Below are 18,349 nucleotides of genomic sequence, written 5' to 3'. Positions count from 1 at the left end.
ACAGGTCAGAATAAGCATGCTGTTTGAATTTTTACATAACTATAAGTGTTACACTGAATGACAATGGAACATTATTTCAACCAAATTTTGACATTTTATTCTTCAAAAACTTATTTGAACCCTTAAATGTAGACCAGGGGTGCCCAAACTCGGTCCTGGAGGGCCGGTGTCCTGCAGAGTTTAGCTCCAACCCCAATTAAACACCCCTGAACCAGCTAATCAATCTTTACTTGCATTTAATGTGCTTTCTATGGACATAAAATCACTTTTGTAAATTTCTTTTGATGAGGACATCTTAACGTCTTTGACCCACATACACTCTTGTATCTTAGGGCAGCAGCTTGTCACTGTGGCAGTACCATCAAAGACACATTTTTTGTTCCTTATTTACCCCTAAAAAGTTCATAGTAGTATCTTAAGGGTATATATCACTACTCTAAGGTTCTAATATGTACATTTTATGGGGTAGATATGGTACAAAGCTCTCCTTTTAAGTGTACTGCCCAGTATTGTTCAGGTGTGTAACAACTTCCTCACACCACTGGTTAAGTATCTTTCTTAGAAACAGCCCATTCTAATGTTACTAAGTTTGAAACACAACCTAGAACTGAAACGAACCTGGAACTGTGCAGCTGTGCACAGTGTTAGCTCGCGAAGCTACAAATAACCTAGAATTTAGAAGAGTTCAACTAGACCTTTTTTTAACAAAAGTAGTTAGCTTCGAAGTTACATTACCATTTATAATGTTCTTAGAACATTATATACTATTATATAGTCTTCAGTGCCACATGATCCTTCAGAAATCATTCGAATATGCTGATTTGCTGCTTAAGAAATATTTCTGTTTATTATCAATGATGAAAACAGTTGTGCTGCTTCATATTTTGTGGAAATTCTTTGATGAATAGACATTTCAGACATTTTATTTGAAATAGAATTTTATAACATTATAAATGTCTTTATTGTCACTTTTGATCAGTTTAATGCATCCTTGCTGAATAAAAATCTTACTGAGCCCAAACTTTTGATCGGTTGTGTACAAAACAAACTATTTTGAAGTTGTTTATCTGCATAATTATCAAATTACACCATTAAATGCTTAAAGTAGTGAAATTATCTTGAAAGAAACATCTAAAAAGCATCAGTACAAATGTCAGTAGCCTAAATATTTCAGTGTGAGAGTCGAAAGGACAGAGTCTCTTTGATTTGTAAAGCTGCATGAGAAATGCAGAGCGATAAATACAATGATTTAGTGTTTTGTCACGCTACACTGCAACTTGTTGGAAAAAGTAGCTTGTTGTATTTTGATTCTCTACTTTGAATAAAACTGATCTACTGTCATGCTACTGAAAAATGCAGTCAGTAGCATCATCAGCTATGCACCAATACTAGCTGTGCAGTTCTAGAACATTCAATATTATGCGTGTTCATGTTGCATTGAAATCACCATAATTACAAGATGACAACTCTGAGATAATCACTTCCTTGGACACTCCACGTTGAAATGCTTCACATTAATAGACTGCAACGGCTGGACTTAAAAATCATCATATGTGTTCTACTGAAGAAACAAAGTCACCTACATCTTGGATGCCCTGGAGGTAAGCAGATAAACATCACATTTTCATTTTTGAGTGAACTATCCCTTTAATATTACTCAGTACTTAAATGTATAACTACACTGTAACAAGGACACCTTAAAATAAATTGTAACCTTAATTTACATCTCACAAAGCATCGAAGAAAAAAATCACACCAAGTACCACTGGCTATAATAAAATATCATATCAAACAGAAATATGTCTAGAAGTTTGATAAAAGAGTACGTGAAATGAGCCTTCTGTAACTTCTATTTACTGTAATTCTGACGTAATATGAAATGCATCTTCAGTTAAAACTCTTGGATCATGTGTCAACCAATCAGAATCAAGCACTCATTTCCTTCAGAGGGTCTTTTGTAATTACCGTTGCATCAAATAAAAATTAACCAAGTAGCAAACCGACCAGATCAAGCTGATTAAAAAACTGTAACGACCATAAAAGATTAGTTCAATCACTCAAGTCCCCTGCTGGTAATTAACCTTAATGAAGGTTATAGGGGATGTTTCAGGGAAGTGGCTTTATTGCTTTAACTGAAAGCGGAGGCCCGCTTGCTGAAGCAGTTTGGTGAAAACATGGTTTCTGTGTGAGAGGCGACTGGTAAATGCGGAGTTAATGACATGTTGGTGTCAATGTTTCAGAATGGCTTTGCTGTGGTTAGGCCACCAGGACATCACGCAGACCCGTCAAACCCCATGTAAGTCTGCCTGTTACATACAGAAGCGCCTCTGTACATCGCTTGAGTTTCTTTAAGAACGTGTGTCTGGTGGTGGGCGCAGGTTCGAGCCTGGCCTGCGTCATGTTTCTATCGATTTTTGCCTCGCTCTCTGGATCTCTCTTGCCGCATATCTGCTTTCCACTGTCTTACTATAACAGTTCTTCAAATAAAAGAAATGCATACAGATAAATTAAAATTAAATAAGTAAAATAGATTATATTAAAATAAAATAAACAATAATAAAAACAGTGGGTGCTTGTTAATATAGATTGTTATTTTAGAGATACATTATTTTATTTAATTATGAGATATTATAGTTTTTGTTAATATTTTGAATTTGATTTTATTTTTATATTTTCTGCCTTAATTTTAGTTCGTTTTAGAAATTTTGTTTTTACAATAAGGTTCCATTTGTTAACATTAGTTAACATAAAAACTAACAATAAATAATACTTCTAAAGCATTTATTGATCTTAGTGAATGTTTATTCCAGCATTTACTAATACATTATTAAAGGGGTCATATGATGTTGCTAAAAAGAACATTATTTTGTGTATTTGGTGTAATGAAATGTGTTTATGCGGTTTAAGGTTCAAAAAACACATTATTTTCCACATACTGTACATTATTGTTTCTCCTCTATGCCCCGCCTTTCTGAAACGCGTCGATTTTTACAAAGCTCATCGGTCTGAAAAAGTGAGGTGTGCTGTGATTGGCCAGCTATCCAGTGTGCTGTGATTGGCCGAATTCCTCAAGCGTGTGACAGAAAGTGCACCAAGAGCTTGTAACACTCCAAAGAGAAAGGAAAAATTTGCATCATATGACCCCTTTAAAATCAAAAGTTGTATATATTAATATTTAATGGACCTGAGCTAACATGAACTAACAGTGAACAGTTGTATTTTTATTAACTAACGTTAACAAAGATGAATAAATACTGTAACAAATGGATCGCTCATTGTTAATGTTAGTTAATGCATTAAATATAGTTAACAAATGGAACCTTATTGTAAAGTATTACCATTTTTGTTGTTTTTAAATATGTGTATATATTTTATATTTTAGATATTTTAGTACAAGTTAAACTATTTTTTTGTAAACTAAGTTTTTTATATTTTATTTCAGTTAACATTCTATTTTAAGTAAAAAAATAAAAGTTTTATTTATTTTTTGTTATTATATAATTGTTTTAGTTGTTTTAGTTTGCTACAATGACCCTGTATAGAGTATGTTGTCCATGTGAGTTTGGATCTGTTTATTGTGGTCATGAAGTGAGATTCTTCTTCCTGTGCATGTGAGTGATTTTGAGCGGTGTGTTTGTGTGACGTGGGTGTTTGCACATGTGCACTCTGTCACCTCGCGTTCAGTGTGTGCGTGTACGTGTGTACGTGTGTGTGTGTGTGTGTGTGTGTGTGTGTGCAGCGTCAGCATGCCTGTCTGTGTGTGTGGATATTTATGGCTTGATAATGAAGGTTTGGAGGGAGCAGGAGGAAAGACGCTGATTTATTTCAGCAGTTATTAACCTGCTGAGTTCGCTCTTCCCAAATTTATCAGCGTTTCACCTCGCTCCCTTACTTCCCAGTGCACATCTAATCACCTGCTGGTAGTTTCCACATGTTTATTTTTTGTGTATATGGACAATATTTAAGTGCTTTTAGATTACCTCAACACATTATAGTTAAAAATCATGTTTCAGTAACAGCAGACCTGCACATCCGCTGGGTTCAATTGCGTGAGAAAATGTGTTTGCTTACAACATAGTTGTGTTGTTCTGTTTCCAAATCCTTTGGCATTTAATGTGGTTGGAGGCCTCACTTTATCTCTTTCTCTCTCTCAGGGGTTTTTGTTTCTTCAACTCGGTGGCGATCGCTGCTAAGCAGCTCCAGCAGAAGCTCAGCGCCAGTAAAATCCTCATCGTTGATTGGGTGAGAGCTCTTAATTCAGCCAATGTTAGTTCTAGGGATGCGAATTCTGGCTGAAACCAATAAGCACATAATTAGTTTCATGTTATGGCCAATAACTGATATGATGGCTGATATTGGAAATCCATTCTATTTTGTCTGTTCCCTGTTATACAAATTAAAACAATAAAACTGCTAAATTCAGGCATCACAACAGCGTAATGTACAGTGTGACAATTGAAAACAGTTCATTTCAATTAAATATCCAGTAGTTGAGGATTACTTACAGTATATCTGTTAAAAAATAACTACTATTGATATATATATATATATATATATATATATAATTGGCTATCAATGCTACACTGTAATTATTCTGTAGTTGCCAGAATAATTTTGTAAAAAATACAGAAAAACTGTAAAAACATTTACAGAACAAACTGTAAATTTTACATTATAAAACTGTAATTTGCAAACAAGAAATTGTGAGTGTAAACTAGTAAATTCAACAATGCACACTGCTACTAAAATCTGTTTTGTATCTTTAACATAAACTGACAACCACCATAATAATGCAGGTGGTAAAAGAGACAGCAATATGAAGAATCAGTTTATATGTTGATTTGTTCTTTGTTACTTCTAAAAATTGTACAATTAGCAGCATTTTACTGTAAAATTACATGAAATGTCTGGTTAGATATTTTACAGTTTTTCCCCTATATATATTATAGGAACTTACTGTTAACCATACGTCTTTCCAATATTTTACAGTTAAAATTACACTCATTTTTTTACAGTGTAGATGATTTCTGCAAAAATTCTAGTTATTCTGGGATATTTGTGTGAAGCTTGTTTCAACATATTGTAAAACAATGACTCAATTTGAACTGATTTGAATCTGAGTTACCAAACTGTATTGGATAACAAGCTAAATTGATTGAGTTTATCAGTCATTGAATCAAATCACCTCCAGATTTTGGTCTTTTTTCGTCCTAATAGACCAGAAACAAAGGTAATGCTAATGTTGACTGAACAACAACCAAAATGCGACCATTAAACATCTTAGTGTTAGCTTAGTGGTCCTTTATGCACTGAATGCAAATGATAATGTAACCTGATTATGTTTCATAAATCATTCAGGATGTTCATCATGGCAACGGCACCCAGGAAATCTTCTACAATGACCCCAGCGTCCTCTACATCTCTCTCCATCGCTATGATAATGGGAACTTCTTCCCCGGGAGTGGTGGGCCGGCAGAGGTTAGTACGCAGAGGTTATCGATTATACCATAGCAAACACATCACTCTTTGGTTTGTTTATTGCTGTGAAACACTATAAGCTCACAGAAGCCTCTTAGACTCAAGGGGTTTCAATGTCACACTTGCGCAACTGTGTTTCAAACCAGAACTAGTTGCATCATGGCCTTTAGCACAAAAGGATCACAGTGAGTGGAGGGTTTTCAGTGTTTAACAGCAGTACCGTGTTTGATTTGTCGCAGGTGGGTTCTGGTGCCGGTGAGGGCTTCAACGTTAATGTGGCGTGGACCGGTGGTCTGGAACCTCCCATGGGCGATGCTGAGTACCTGGCTGCCTTCAGGTATTAGTTTCACTTGGTTCATTTGCTGATTTAAACTAACTCAGGGGAACACTTGAATATGGACAGCATTGCCTGGAAACGAGGGGTGTTCAATCCTGCTCCTGCAGGGGCAAGATAGCTCCAACCAGCTCCTGCACAATTGTCTGAAGGTTTCTGAAGACCTTGAGTGCTGTGTTTAATTAGGGCTAGAGCTAAACTCTACAGGACAGCTGCCCTCCAGGAGCAGGACAGGACACCCTTGTTATTAATATATGGATCCATTTTCACATAAATAAATGTATTTGGTCTCATAATAAGTGAAGACATTGGAAGATACCATGATTATTTAATGCGATGAATTTGCTGACTGAAGGGTTTGGGTTAGGTCCAGTAATAACATACAAGTCTGTGATGCACCAAAAATTCGGCAACCAAAAATATTCAGCCAACAGCAAAAAAATTAATTTTTGGTTTCAGTAGTAATAGCTTTTTGGAGGGCCGAAACCATTGACCCAAATTGTACCGTTTAATGAGCATGTTTTGACTGTGTCAGCATCTGTTTTATGCACAAAACATGGATAAGCTACAAGAAGTAAACATGTCAGCAGTGTGGACACACTTCACCGTGACCAAAACTGATGTTAGAGTAGCAATATGTAAAAATTTTCTTTGGCTGAAATATCGCTTGTTGCCGAAGAACTTTACTATAACAGGAGCCAGTTGCATAAACATAGCTGCCATGTTAAGACTATGCCTTAAAGGGATAGTTCACCCAAAAATTTAAATTACCCCATGATTTCCTCACCCTCAAGCCATCCTGGGTGTTTATGACTTTCTCCTTTCAGACGAATACAGTCGGAGTTATATAAAAAAATGTCCTGGCTCTTCCAAGCTTTATAATGGCAGTGAATGGGTGTTGAGATTTTGAAGCGCAATAAAGTGCATCCATCCCTCATAAAAGTGCTCCACACGGCTCCTGGGGGTTAATAAAGGCCTTCTGAAGTGAATCGATGCATTTTTGTAAGAAAAATATCCATATTTAAAACTTTCTAACTGTTGTACGTGCGTTCACGAGAGAGTGGCGTTCCGGCGGATGACGTAGACATAAGTAGCAGACGACAAAACTACAGCGCATGCTTAAAATAAACAGAACGTTATCGTGCCTTGGTCTGGACGCTAATATAATGTTAGTTATCTTTATAGTTATCAATCTTGGTATGAACAGGCCTTAACTATGACAAATCAAACCGATTGCATGAACCGTTTAGACTAATCACCTGAGGAAACAACTCCCTGGACATTCTATTCAAGGATTGTCCGTGGTCCAGATGTTTAACCACAACCCCACCACCGTCCACTTTATATGTCTTGTAAAGTCTTTACATTGGAGGATCATCATCAGGTCAGCGTTCAGGAAGAAGCGTTTGACCTTCCGTCATCAGTTTCGCCAAAGAACCAGGACCTCTTCATATGGGCGTTCTTCATGATTGCATTAGTTTCTCTCCTTTGTTCTTGTGCACTAGTATTTGCACTGAGACCTTTGGGGATTTTGTCAAGAATTAGACGCCCGATCATATTGTGATCACTGTTTTAAGTTGGACTTCCCCCTCTGTCGTCTGCCAGCCTGCATCAGTCAAGGTGTTTATTGTAGTCTGAAACGCTTGCAGGGCTTCAAATGATTCCCAGCTTTTTCACTGTGTTGGGATCAAACTCAAGCTTGGCCACTTCCACATGCCACTTAATTGCCGCCGGTGGGTGGTTTTATTAAAAGTTTTTTAGCATTTTTGAAGGCAGCCTGCTTCGGGTTTTTGGTTTCGGTCCAGGGAGGCACTGCTAACCACATGCTAACCAGGATCCCTGTGTGAAAGTGGGTGGGCGTCTAAAAAGACCTTTAAGATCTCTCAGGACTGAACGTTTTGGGAATGTTCTGCCTCTAACCAGCCTGTCTCTCCTTGACTTCCTGTGTCTCTTTCTCGTCCATTTATTGGTCTTTAATGAATGCTGCACTCTCTCTCTCTTTACCTCCACCCAAACTAAAACTGTTCCTCTCCACACAGGGGAGCGTGGGTAGTTTTATTGGTCTAGAGGGGAGGCGGAGTTGGTTACAACGGTGAGGGTAGGCGGAGAGGTGGGGGGAGAAGTGGAGGATCCTGGGTAATTAAGGCAAATGGCTCCCAGATGGCGGGCTGTCAGTGACGTGAGGAGAACGACAAGCTCCGAATGGGAACCAGATGCAGCGGCGGTCGCTTTGAACTCGCCGGTGATGCGCTCAAGAGGCGAAATCGCTGGCAGGGCTGGCGTCCTCCGAGCGCAAGAAAGAGGGAGACGAGGAAAAAGAGGAAGGAAGAGAGAGCGAGAGACGGTTATTAACAGAACCTAATTCAAACACTTCAGTCACTGGGATTGTCTCGCTGTACTTCGGCCAGCTCCATTTTTGTAGAATTTGTCAACTATAACAGGAACGCCACTTCACGTATTTCTTCTTTTGAGTCTCCCCGGCAAGTTTCTGACATTTCCGTAAAGGCTTTGATCTGAACTGATGTTAAACTGACAAATACATCCCTAAAAAGAATGAATCTGAAACTATTTAACAGCAATTTGACTAAATTTCCTTTAATTAAAGATAAATTGTTTAATCTGAGTGTGATTAATAGTAAATGTAACTGTTGATTAAAAGAATGTTTATATAGCCAGCATTCATTAAAAAAATAAATAAGTGTGTCATAAAAATGTTTGTGTCATGCCTCAGCAGACCCCTTAAATGAATAGTTCATGGAAAAAAATGAAAATTAATGTGCTGTTCCCCATGACTTTATTTCGTGGAACAAAAAAAAAGAGATGTTTTAAAGAATCTAGTTGGTTGCTTTTTCATGTAATTACACTGAATTTTCAAGCTTCAAAAAAGATCCAAAAGCATCTTAAAAGTATCGTAAATGTGACTCATGCTCTATATTACAACTCTTCTGAAGCCAGAAATGGACTGAAATTAAATTTGCTGTTCACTGACAATCTTGACATCTGCTCCGACTTTGGTTGGCGAGTTCAAGAGAGAAGTAAGAACGAATCATTCTTTTGAGTTGGATCTTTTCAATGAATCGGTTGATCCAGGTTCATAACAGCAGTCTGAATGATATGATTCATTTTTCCGAGTTCAACTCACTAGTGATCTAGGTGCAGTGGTTAACAGGTGAAGATTATCCCTTATTTCATGGAAGGAAGGTCATTTGGGTTTGGAATGACATGAGTAAATGATAGCTATTAGCTATGCCTCTCTAGGCTTAAGGTTTAAAATTGTGCATAAAGATTTGGAAAGGAATGCAGTCTTACCTATAAGTGCAGCTATCACAGATATAATGTTAACCGAATGTTGTCTATGCATTGTTCTGATGTTTAGGACGGTGGTGATGCCCATTGCTCAGGAGTTTTCCCCGGACGTCGTGTTGGTTTCTTCAGGGTTTGACGCTGCAGAAGGACACCCTGCTCCTTTGGGAGGATACAGAGTCACTGCTAAATGTAGGATATTTCTGTTGATAATGTCCTTGGAGTATTATCTTGAAACTGAAATATGAGTACTTTTAAAGTGAAATTCATTTCTATAAATTGCATTGTCTCAGAAAATGTTAGTGTTTCTGTACTGGGACAGTAATGTTGTTATTGGTCTCTCTGCAGGTTTCGGGTTTTTGACTCGGCAGTTGATGGCGTTAGCAGGAGGACGCGTGGTTCTAGCATTAGAGGGAGGTCACGACCTCACAGCCATATGTGATGCTTCTGAGGCCTGTGTCAGCGCTCTGCTGGGACTGGAGGTCAGATTTCATGCAGAAGCTGTCCAAATACCATCACAAGTATTCATTTATTACACCTTTATAATCCTGTTATACCACTGCCGTTAACAAATAGTGAGCACTCTCTCGTTATGTTAACATGACTTTTCTGGCAAAGTCTTGCATGACGTGCTCTTTGTTCTAAAGGAAAAACAAAAACACCCTTTTTCATCTCGTTTTCTCTTAGGAGCCTCTTCCTGAGTCGACTCTCCTCCAGACGCCCAATGTCAATGGAGTGCTTTCACTCCAGAGAGTGCTACAAATACAGAGTGAGTGTCTCGCGCTCCTCTCGTCCCAGTCTGCCTCTAATTATCCTGAAATGCACTGGCTTCCTGGTAGCACACATTTGTTTAATTCTTTGTCATTAATTATAATCATGATCACCGTTGTTGCACCACATGGTTCCTGCTCTGCCAAAATATTCCTATAAAAACTACCTCTCTCACGCCGTTTCTGTGCTATTGCCATTATCTGCCTCCATCTCTGTAGTTTTCAACCATCTGTCATCAAGACTCGTCACTCACATTTTCAGACCTGTATGACTTTCTGTCTTCGGTTGAACCCAAAAAGAAAGAGTGTCCAAGCTGCTTTTTTCTATGCACAAAAGTGTACAATGATTCACACAGGCAAGGTCCAATAAGGACAGTTTTTATTATTATTAGAATTTTATATGTAGTCATTATGAGGACGTACAATATCTGTGTTTGAGAAACCAACCTAAAAGTCTCCATTATCTTTCCCTCTGCTATAGTTCTCCAACATCATGGAAACCTCGTCGGTTCTTGAGTGTCAAACAAGCACGTTTGAGCTTGTGTTTACCATAGTTGATGTGCTCTATGTATGCGAGCTGAGAAATGTTTATATGTGAATAAAAGCCTAAATTAAATCTGTTCATCTTATAAAGTGATCCAGAAGACTTGGCTTAAATCGCTCGGTTCATATGAATTACTTTTACAATGTCTTTATGAACTTTTTTAAAGCGTCAAAGTTCTGGTTCTGTGGATTTCAATGGAGGGACAGAAATCTCTCAGGTTTCATTAAAAATGTCTTGGGTTTGGAATGACATGAATATGAGAAATGAATGACAGAATTGTCATTAATGAGTGTACAACATACAGAACTACCAAATTTTGCTATAAGTTTGATAGTCTTCGTTAACGAAATTAACACTAATGCAATGACGAAAAATGTTCATTGACGAGCTTTTTTCCCATGACTAAAGGCCCATTCACACCAAAGACGATAACTATAAAGATAACAATAAAGATATAGTTCTAAAAATCATTCTCAATATTAAAGAATGGCAGAGTCCACACCACAACTATAACGATAAAGGCACACAGAAACGTTGGAATCACTTCCAGAACGATTTTTATCCAGCTGATGAACGATACAAACATTGACAGCCAATCAGAATCCATCCTGCTGTAACGAGCTCGTGAATTTAAAGCGGCAGACGCGCGTGCGCTTAGAATAAACAGACGATATCGTTCGCTGGTGTGGACACTAATATCGTTATCTTTATAGTTATCGTTCCTGGTGTGAACGGGGCTTAAGGCGAGACGACAATAAGGTCAATAAACGATAACTAAGACTATATCAACATCCAATTTCATTGACGAAATAAGACGAGACTAAAATGTATTCAAAAAGATAAAAACTTTACCAAAAACTACTAAATATTCTTCGACTAAAACTAGACTAAAATACTTCAGGTTTTCTTCGACTAAAACTAAACTAAAATACTTCAGGTTTACTTCGACTAAAACTAGACTAAAATACTTCAGGTTTTCTTTGACTAAAACTAGACTAAAATACTTCAGGTTTACTTCGACTAAAACTAAACTAAAATACTTCAGGTTTTCTTAGACTAAAACTAGACTAAAATACTTTAGTTTTTCTTCGACTGAAACTAGACTAAAATGTTGACACTTTTAGTCGACTAAAACTAAATAGGATAAGGTTGACTAAATATGATAAAATCTAACAAGGACATTTTAACACGCGACTAAGACTAAGACTAAAATGAAAATAGCTGACAAAATTAATACTAGATTGCATCATATAATAATTGCTGTTAATAGTGTTCATCGTCTGTTTGATTACGTCTTTAATTGATTTTTCTGTACATTTCTGCCATATGTACATTAACTGACAGTCGCCACTGATAAGCTACCACTAAATATTGTAGAAACTTAATTTGCTGTTAAGTTGCTTTGCAACGATTTGTATCGTGAAAAGCGCTGTACAAATAAACTTAAACTTGAGTACTAGCCATTTAAATGTCTCCTTCACAAAAAGGCTTCAGAATAAAGCAAACAAATTGTGTGCAGTATTTTGCTAATGCTTTTTAGTATTTTCATTTAATGGAAATGAGCAGCTTTGACATTCTGCAAAATATATTTTTTTGTGATTCACTTCAGAAAGAAAGTCAAATAGGTTTGGAATGACATGAGGAATGGTGAATTATGGCAAAAATGAGTCCTGTCTGTTAATTCTGAAATCTCTTCCTCTGTCTCAGGTCAGTATTGGCCGTCACTGAAGCCGCTGATGGGCACAGTGGGCATGTCATTTCTGGGTGCCCAGAGGAAAGACTGTGAGGAAACGGACACAGTGAATGCGATGGCATCCCTCTCCGTGGGGGTCTTGTCCAACAAAAGGTGAGTTCTGACGAAGAAATTTTGCTAAATGCAAGTAATATAATTAGTCACACTTCTATAGTGCCTTGATCCTGTGTTGTACACAGTTGTACACAATATTTAATTATTGTTAAATAAACCTCTTAAAATATTTTTGTTAAATAAAACTGTTGAAATTAAGCTGAAATAAAATATAAATATTAGACGAAAACATAATGAAAATTAGAAATGATGCTTTGGTGACTAACTGAAATGATATAATAAGAACTAAAATAAATTAGACTTTAATAGTAATTAAAAAAAATAAAAATGACAAAAGCTGATGATAAAATTAAACTAAAATTAAAACAAAACCTTTTAAAAATGTAAAAAAATTAAATGTAAATATAAATAAAAATTATAATAGTATACAAATACTAAAATATGGGTGTGACAACTGCATTCTACAACCAAATTTACTTACCAAAAATTCAGGAAAAGCCACATTTTCCTACAAGAGTTTGTTTTTGCAGAAAGGGGCTAATCTGTAATCCAAACCAATTCATGCTAATGTTTTCACAGGTGCCTACTTCCCTTCTAATCTATACTGGGCTTCAGAGCTGGAGGAAATTATGCTTTTGATACATTCCTGAGCATAAAAAAACCATATGGTGATTGTTTGATGCTAAACATAAACCTCATTTTTTACAGCCTTGCCGATGAGCCCATGGAGCATGACGAAGACTCCCTTTAAACCAGGTCTTTACGCGTCTGAAAACCGTCCAGTACCAAATGGCGCACCACACCATGTGAACGAGCCGTGCCTCAAGACCAGCAGTGCCTCAGGGGGCATGGCTTCCTCATCACGGCCCCTCCCCCAAGACACCACCTCAACACTGACCACCAGCAAAGCGCGGCTAAGCTAACAACCCACAGCCACAGTTCTGCCGGGGCTCTGGGATCCAAGGCGTCTTCTTTATTCAAGTACCACACAAACAAACACACTATGACGCATGAAGCCGCTTTGTGCGTTAGTGTGTTTTTAACATTCACTAAAAGAATGCACTCCAGTCATTCAATATTCACCTCAAAAGAGACTATTTACTTTAGCTGGAGATGCGAAAGCAGATTTGCAGGAGTGGTTGAGGATTATTTCACCTTTTTTAAAGGCAGCCCACTTTACTACCCCTGTCAAGCGGACTGTGCTGGGAGAAAATGCGGGTTTTCCTTGCACCTGGCAACCACAAAGTGGCTCCACTCTATGATGTCATTACTATTAACCAATTTAACCACTAAAGAAGAAGAAGAAGAAGAAAAAGATCATGACAACTGTGTGTTTTATAAATCATATTTTTTTTTTTTTTGCACTGTGCATTCCATAATGTGAACCGTGAAATTTTCCAAACCTCTGGGAATAGAAAGATCTAATTCTGGATCTAGTTTTACGCTTAACGTTCTTTTTTTTTTTTTTTTTTAAAGTGAAGCAAAAAACAGTTGCATTCGTGTCAAGTTACATTCTACCTGCATTCCCAGCATGAAGGCTATAAACTTGAATACTTCGAGATGCTTATTTGTACTGATTCTGTGTATTTGATTTAATGCCTCATGTTTTTGAAGGCCAGAGGGACAAACCAGCTATTAGCAAGTGTATTGCACACACCCACCCACACCCAAAAAAACACACATATACGCCCATATTTCTGAGCACACGTCGCATCAATATGACCACTGTACATTGAATATCGTGGACACAGGAAGTGCTTAGGCTTTCCCTAGACTAATTGTAACGCAAAGTAGATCAGTCTCTTTTTAGACCAAACTAATTTGAATATGATCTTTATATGTGTGTGCATGTGTATCTATCAATCATATCTATTGTCTGTTCTGTACTCACAATCAATTGACCACAAGAAAAAATACGCAAAACGACATTGGAATGGGCCCTCGAAGCAACTTTTAATAAAACAAATGTCTGTATTTTTCACTGATCTTTGTTGTTTTGGACGAGGCATTTAACGCATTTAATGATTTTCTTTCATTGCTGTGCACTTACTGAAGGTTTTTTTTTATTATTATTATTATTTTTACGAGGGATGCATTGTTTTTGGATGGCGTTCTGTTTTCCACAGCCTGCACATAGATGTCTAATTCACACCAGTTGTGTGGATGAAGTTTATAGTGATATTAAATATGTCTCGCAGCTGCTGCGATTCACATTTACGCCATCATCAATGAACCGAAATGAATGTCACACCAACCTTAAACCAAAACGGACTGACCTCTTTAAATACTGTGCCACTCCACCAGCACATTCGGTTTCAAAACCCAAATCACTTTTTTCACGTTTCGAAACAAAAATTCGTCTAGTTGCGTACTCCTGATGGGCCAAACCTCTGAAAATAATGCGCTGGAAATGATCGTCCACATGCTGTATCAGTATCTCAGAGTTAATGCGTGCTGTCTTCATGGTCGGGACGTTACATTCCACTAGTAGCAAAGTTCATGGTGCTTGTTTGACTTTTGCGGTGTGCTTTTGGGTTAATGAACGCCCCAATGGCTCGCTTTCGAGTTTCAGATTTGTATCATTATTCATTGATTTGTATAACAATGACCGCATGAGTTGGTGATACTCTGCACAACCCTTTTACCACTGTATTCACAACCAAATACAGCGTTAACATGCTTTCCTGCGTTCACTACAAGAAACAATCGTGACCTGACAAATTGCTGTTATTACGAACATGTGGAATTCAAATAGAGGCATTCCTTGTGAGATTTCTGTAATGCTGCGGAAACAAGTGCCCGACCAATAAGTCTTTAATTCATCCATTTCTTGCCTTGTACCAAACCACTGTGGATAGTTATGCGTTTGTATGATTCCATGTAAATAGCACCATCCATTTATCGATGTTTTGAGAGGTTTTCATGAAGACCCTGGGTAGCCTTTGCCCATCAGACCCCCGTGAAGACTGTTGTAAAATAGAGCAGATGCAGACGTTCACTCATTAATGAAGTCATAGCTAATCGCTCAGAACTAGCGGCGAGCTTGCTGTGTATTTATAGTACTTCAAACAGTGCACTTGCATTTCACCATCAACAAAACAGGCCTGTTCATCTTTGAGACAAATTGGAAATCGACTTGGTTAGCGACAAATCCACAGCACTTAGTGACCGTTTCGTTGGGACTGTGACTGCAAACAGATCTTGACATTCCGTTGCAGTTTGGACACTGATATGCGTCTTACATACAGGTGTATTTTTACAATAGCTTTGTGCATTTGTACTGTTTTGATATACCTCTCAAAGCGCTTGTATTCTCTCATCTCTCGAACCCTTTATGAAGTAAAACGGAGAGCGTGTGCTGTCGTCATCGCTCGTGTAAACGCAAACCAGCGCCGTCTTAATTCCTCTGTCATTTATTCCCTTTCGTCTTCTTGTATGGACAATGTAAATAGTTTCCTATGACCAAAAGACTTCACCTACGTGCCTTGAAGTACTTTACCTGTCGAACCCCACTAACTGGATCTGTTTAACACAGAATAACAGATATGATGTTTCCGAATCTTCATGTACTTAACGATTCCCTTGTTTATTTCCCATTTCTTTATTTCTCTGTGTATAGAAAGGAATGTCTATTTTGTACTGTTTCTATCTTCCTAATTAAAAAGAAAAGCATTTTTTGTTTGCCTAAATTTTGTTCGGCTTTTTTTGTGAACTCTTTTCTCACTGTCTGAACATCACATAACGGGGAACTGACAGAAAGGAATCAAATGTCATCCGCACATCCATTTGTTTCCCATTATTTGAGAAACACTCACTCAGATCTACAGCAAGTTCTTTTTATTTTAGCATAGCAATACTGTTAAAAAATATATACTAAGATAACTATAGTTTCTTTTAGAAATGACTACAATGCCCGCGTTTTCCACCAAAACACAGCTGTTGTTACTATTGTAAAACTATGGAAGCCCGTTTCCGCCACTGAATAAAAAATAAAAAAGGTAATTGTGACTTTTTATCCAACAATTCTGACTTTTTTTCTCAGAATTGCATGATATAAACTCGCAATTACGAGTTAAAAAGTCATAATTGTGAGATATAAACTCGCAATTCTGAGAACATATCAGCCCCCCCCCCAAAATTAGACTAACTCGCAATAGCGAGTTTAAAAGTCAGAATTGCGAGTTATGAAGTGATATTTTATAAAAATATAAAGAGACACAATTGCGAGATATATAGTCACAATTGCGAGTTATAGAGATATTTTATAAAAATATAGAGACACAATTGCGAGATATAAAGTCACAATTGCGAGTTATAAAGAGATATTTTATAAAAATATAAAGAGACACAATTGCGAGTTATAAAGAGATATTTTATAAAAATATAAAGAGACACAATTGCGAGATATATAGTCACAATTGCGAGTTATAAAGAGATATTTTATAAAAATATAAAGAGACACAATTGCGAGATATATAGTCACAATTGCGAGTTATAAAGAGATATTTTATAAAAATATTAAGACACAATTGCGAGATATAAAGTCACAATTGCGAGTTATAAAGAGATATTTCATGAAAATATAAAGAGACACAATTGCGAGATATATAGTCACAATTGCGAGTTATAAAGAGATATTTTATAAAAATATAAACAGACACAATTGCGAGATATATAGTCACAATTGCGAGTTATAAAGAGATATTTCATGAAAATATAAAGAGACACAATTGCGAGATATATAGTCACAATTGCGAGTTATAAAGAGATATTTTATAAAAATATAAAGACACAATTGCGAGATATATAGTCACAATTGCGAGTTATAAAGAGATATTTTATAAAAATATAAACAGACACAATTGCGAGATATATAGTCACAATTGCGAGTTATAGAGATATTTTATAAAAATATAAAGACACAATTGCGAGATATATATTCACAATTGCGAGTTATAAAGAGATATTTTATGAAAATATAGACACAATTGTGAGATATAAAGTCACAATTGCGAGTTATAAAGAGATATTTTATGAAAATATAGACACAATTGTGAGATATAAAGTCACAATTGCGAGTTATAAAGAGATATTTTATAAAAATATAAAGAGACACAATTGCGAGATATATAGTCACAATTGCGAGTTATAGAGATATTTTATAAAAATATAAAGAGACACAATTGCGAGATATAAAGTCACAATTGTGAGTTATAAAGAGATATTTTATAAAAATATAAACAGACACAATTGCGAGATATATAGTCACAATTGCGAGTTATAGAGATATTTTATAAAAATATAAAGAGACACAATTGCGAGATATAAAGTCACAATTGTGAGTTATAAAGAGATATTTTATGAAAATATAGAGACACAATTGCGAGATATAAAGTCACAATTGCGAGTTATAAAGAGATATTTTATAAAAATATAAACAGACACAATTGCGAGATATATAGTCACAATTGCGAGTTATAGAGATATTTTATAAAAATATAAAGAGACACAATTGCGAGATATATAGTCACAATTGCGAGTTAAAAAGAGATATTTTATAAAAATATTAAGACACAATTGCGAGATATAAAGTCACAATTGCGAGTTATAAAGAGATATTTTATAAAAATATAAACAGACACAATTGCGAGATATATAGTCACAATTGCGAGTTATAAAGAGATATTTTATAAAAATATAAAGAGACACAATTGCGAGATATAAAGTCACAATTGCGAGTTATAAAGAGATATTTCATGAAAATATAAAGAGACACAATTGCGAGATATATAGTCACAATTGCGAGTTATAAAGAGATATTTTATGAAAATATAGACACAATTGTGAGATATAAAGTCACAATTGCGAGTTATAAAGAGATATTTCATGAAAATATAAAGAGACACAATTGCGAGATATATAGTCACAATTGCGAGTTATAAAGAGATATTTTATGAAAATATAGAGACACAATTGCGAGATATAAAGTCACAATTGCGAGTTATAAAGAGATATTTTATGAAAATATAGACACAATTGTGAGATATAAAGTCACAATTGCGAGTTATAAAGAGATATTTTATAAAAATATAAAGACACAATTGCGAGATATA

At 36.3% G+C, this 18,349-nt stretch overlaps 1 protein-coding gene across 5 annotated transcripts in view; it reads left to right on the top strand.

Moving 5' to 3' along the window:
* LOC107752451 (histone deacetylase 7-like) overlaps positions 1 to 15,928 on the top strand; it is a 99,735-nt gene extending 83,807 nt beyond the window's left edge. For 4 of the 5 annotated variants that reach the window (XM_016568420.1, XM_016568419.1, XM_016568417.1 and 1 more), the window contains 9 exons: positions 2,241 to 2,296; positions 4,155 to 4,242; positions 5,359 to 5,478; positions 5,718 to 5,815; positions 9,189 to 9,307; positions 9,464 to 9,636; positions 9,803 to 9,884; positions 12,137 to 12,275; positions 12,945 to 15,928. In XM_016568420.1, the coding sequence (XP_016423906.1) occupies positions 2,241 to 2,296; positions 4,155 to 4,242; positions 5,359 to 5,478; positions 5,718 to 5,815; positions 9,189 to 9,307; positions 9,464 to 9,636; positions 9,803 to 9,884; positions 12,137 to 12,275; positions 12,945 to 12,987 (918 nt within the window). In that variant the 3' untranslated portion in view covers positions 12,988 to 15,928. The remainder of the gene's footprint in view (positions 1 to 2,240; positions 2,297 to 4,154; positions 4,243 to 5,358; positions 5,479 to 5,717; positions 5,816 to 9,188; positions 9,308 to 9,463; positions 9,637 to 9,802; positions 9,885 to 12,136; positions 12,276 to 12,944) is intronic. The other variant, XM_016568418.1, reaches the window with a different exon arrangement.
* Positions 15,929 to 18,349: the final 2,421 nt, after the last annotated feature.

Source organism: Sinocyclocheilus rhinocerous, unplaced genomic scaffold, assembly GCF_001515625.1.
Source record: "Sinocyclocheilus rhinocerous isolate Xijiao unplaced genomic scaffold, SAMN03320098_v1.1 scaffold2246, whole genome shotgun sequence".
NCBI classification, from domain to species: Eukaryota; Metazoa; Chordata; class Actinopteri; order Cypriniformes; family Cyprinidae; genus Sinocyclocheilus; species Sinocyclocheilus rhinocerous.
This window is presented reverse-complemented; position numbering and strand designations above follow the sequence as displayed.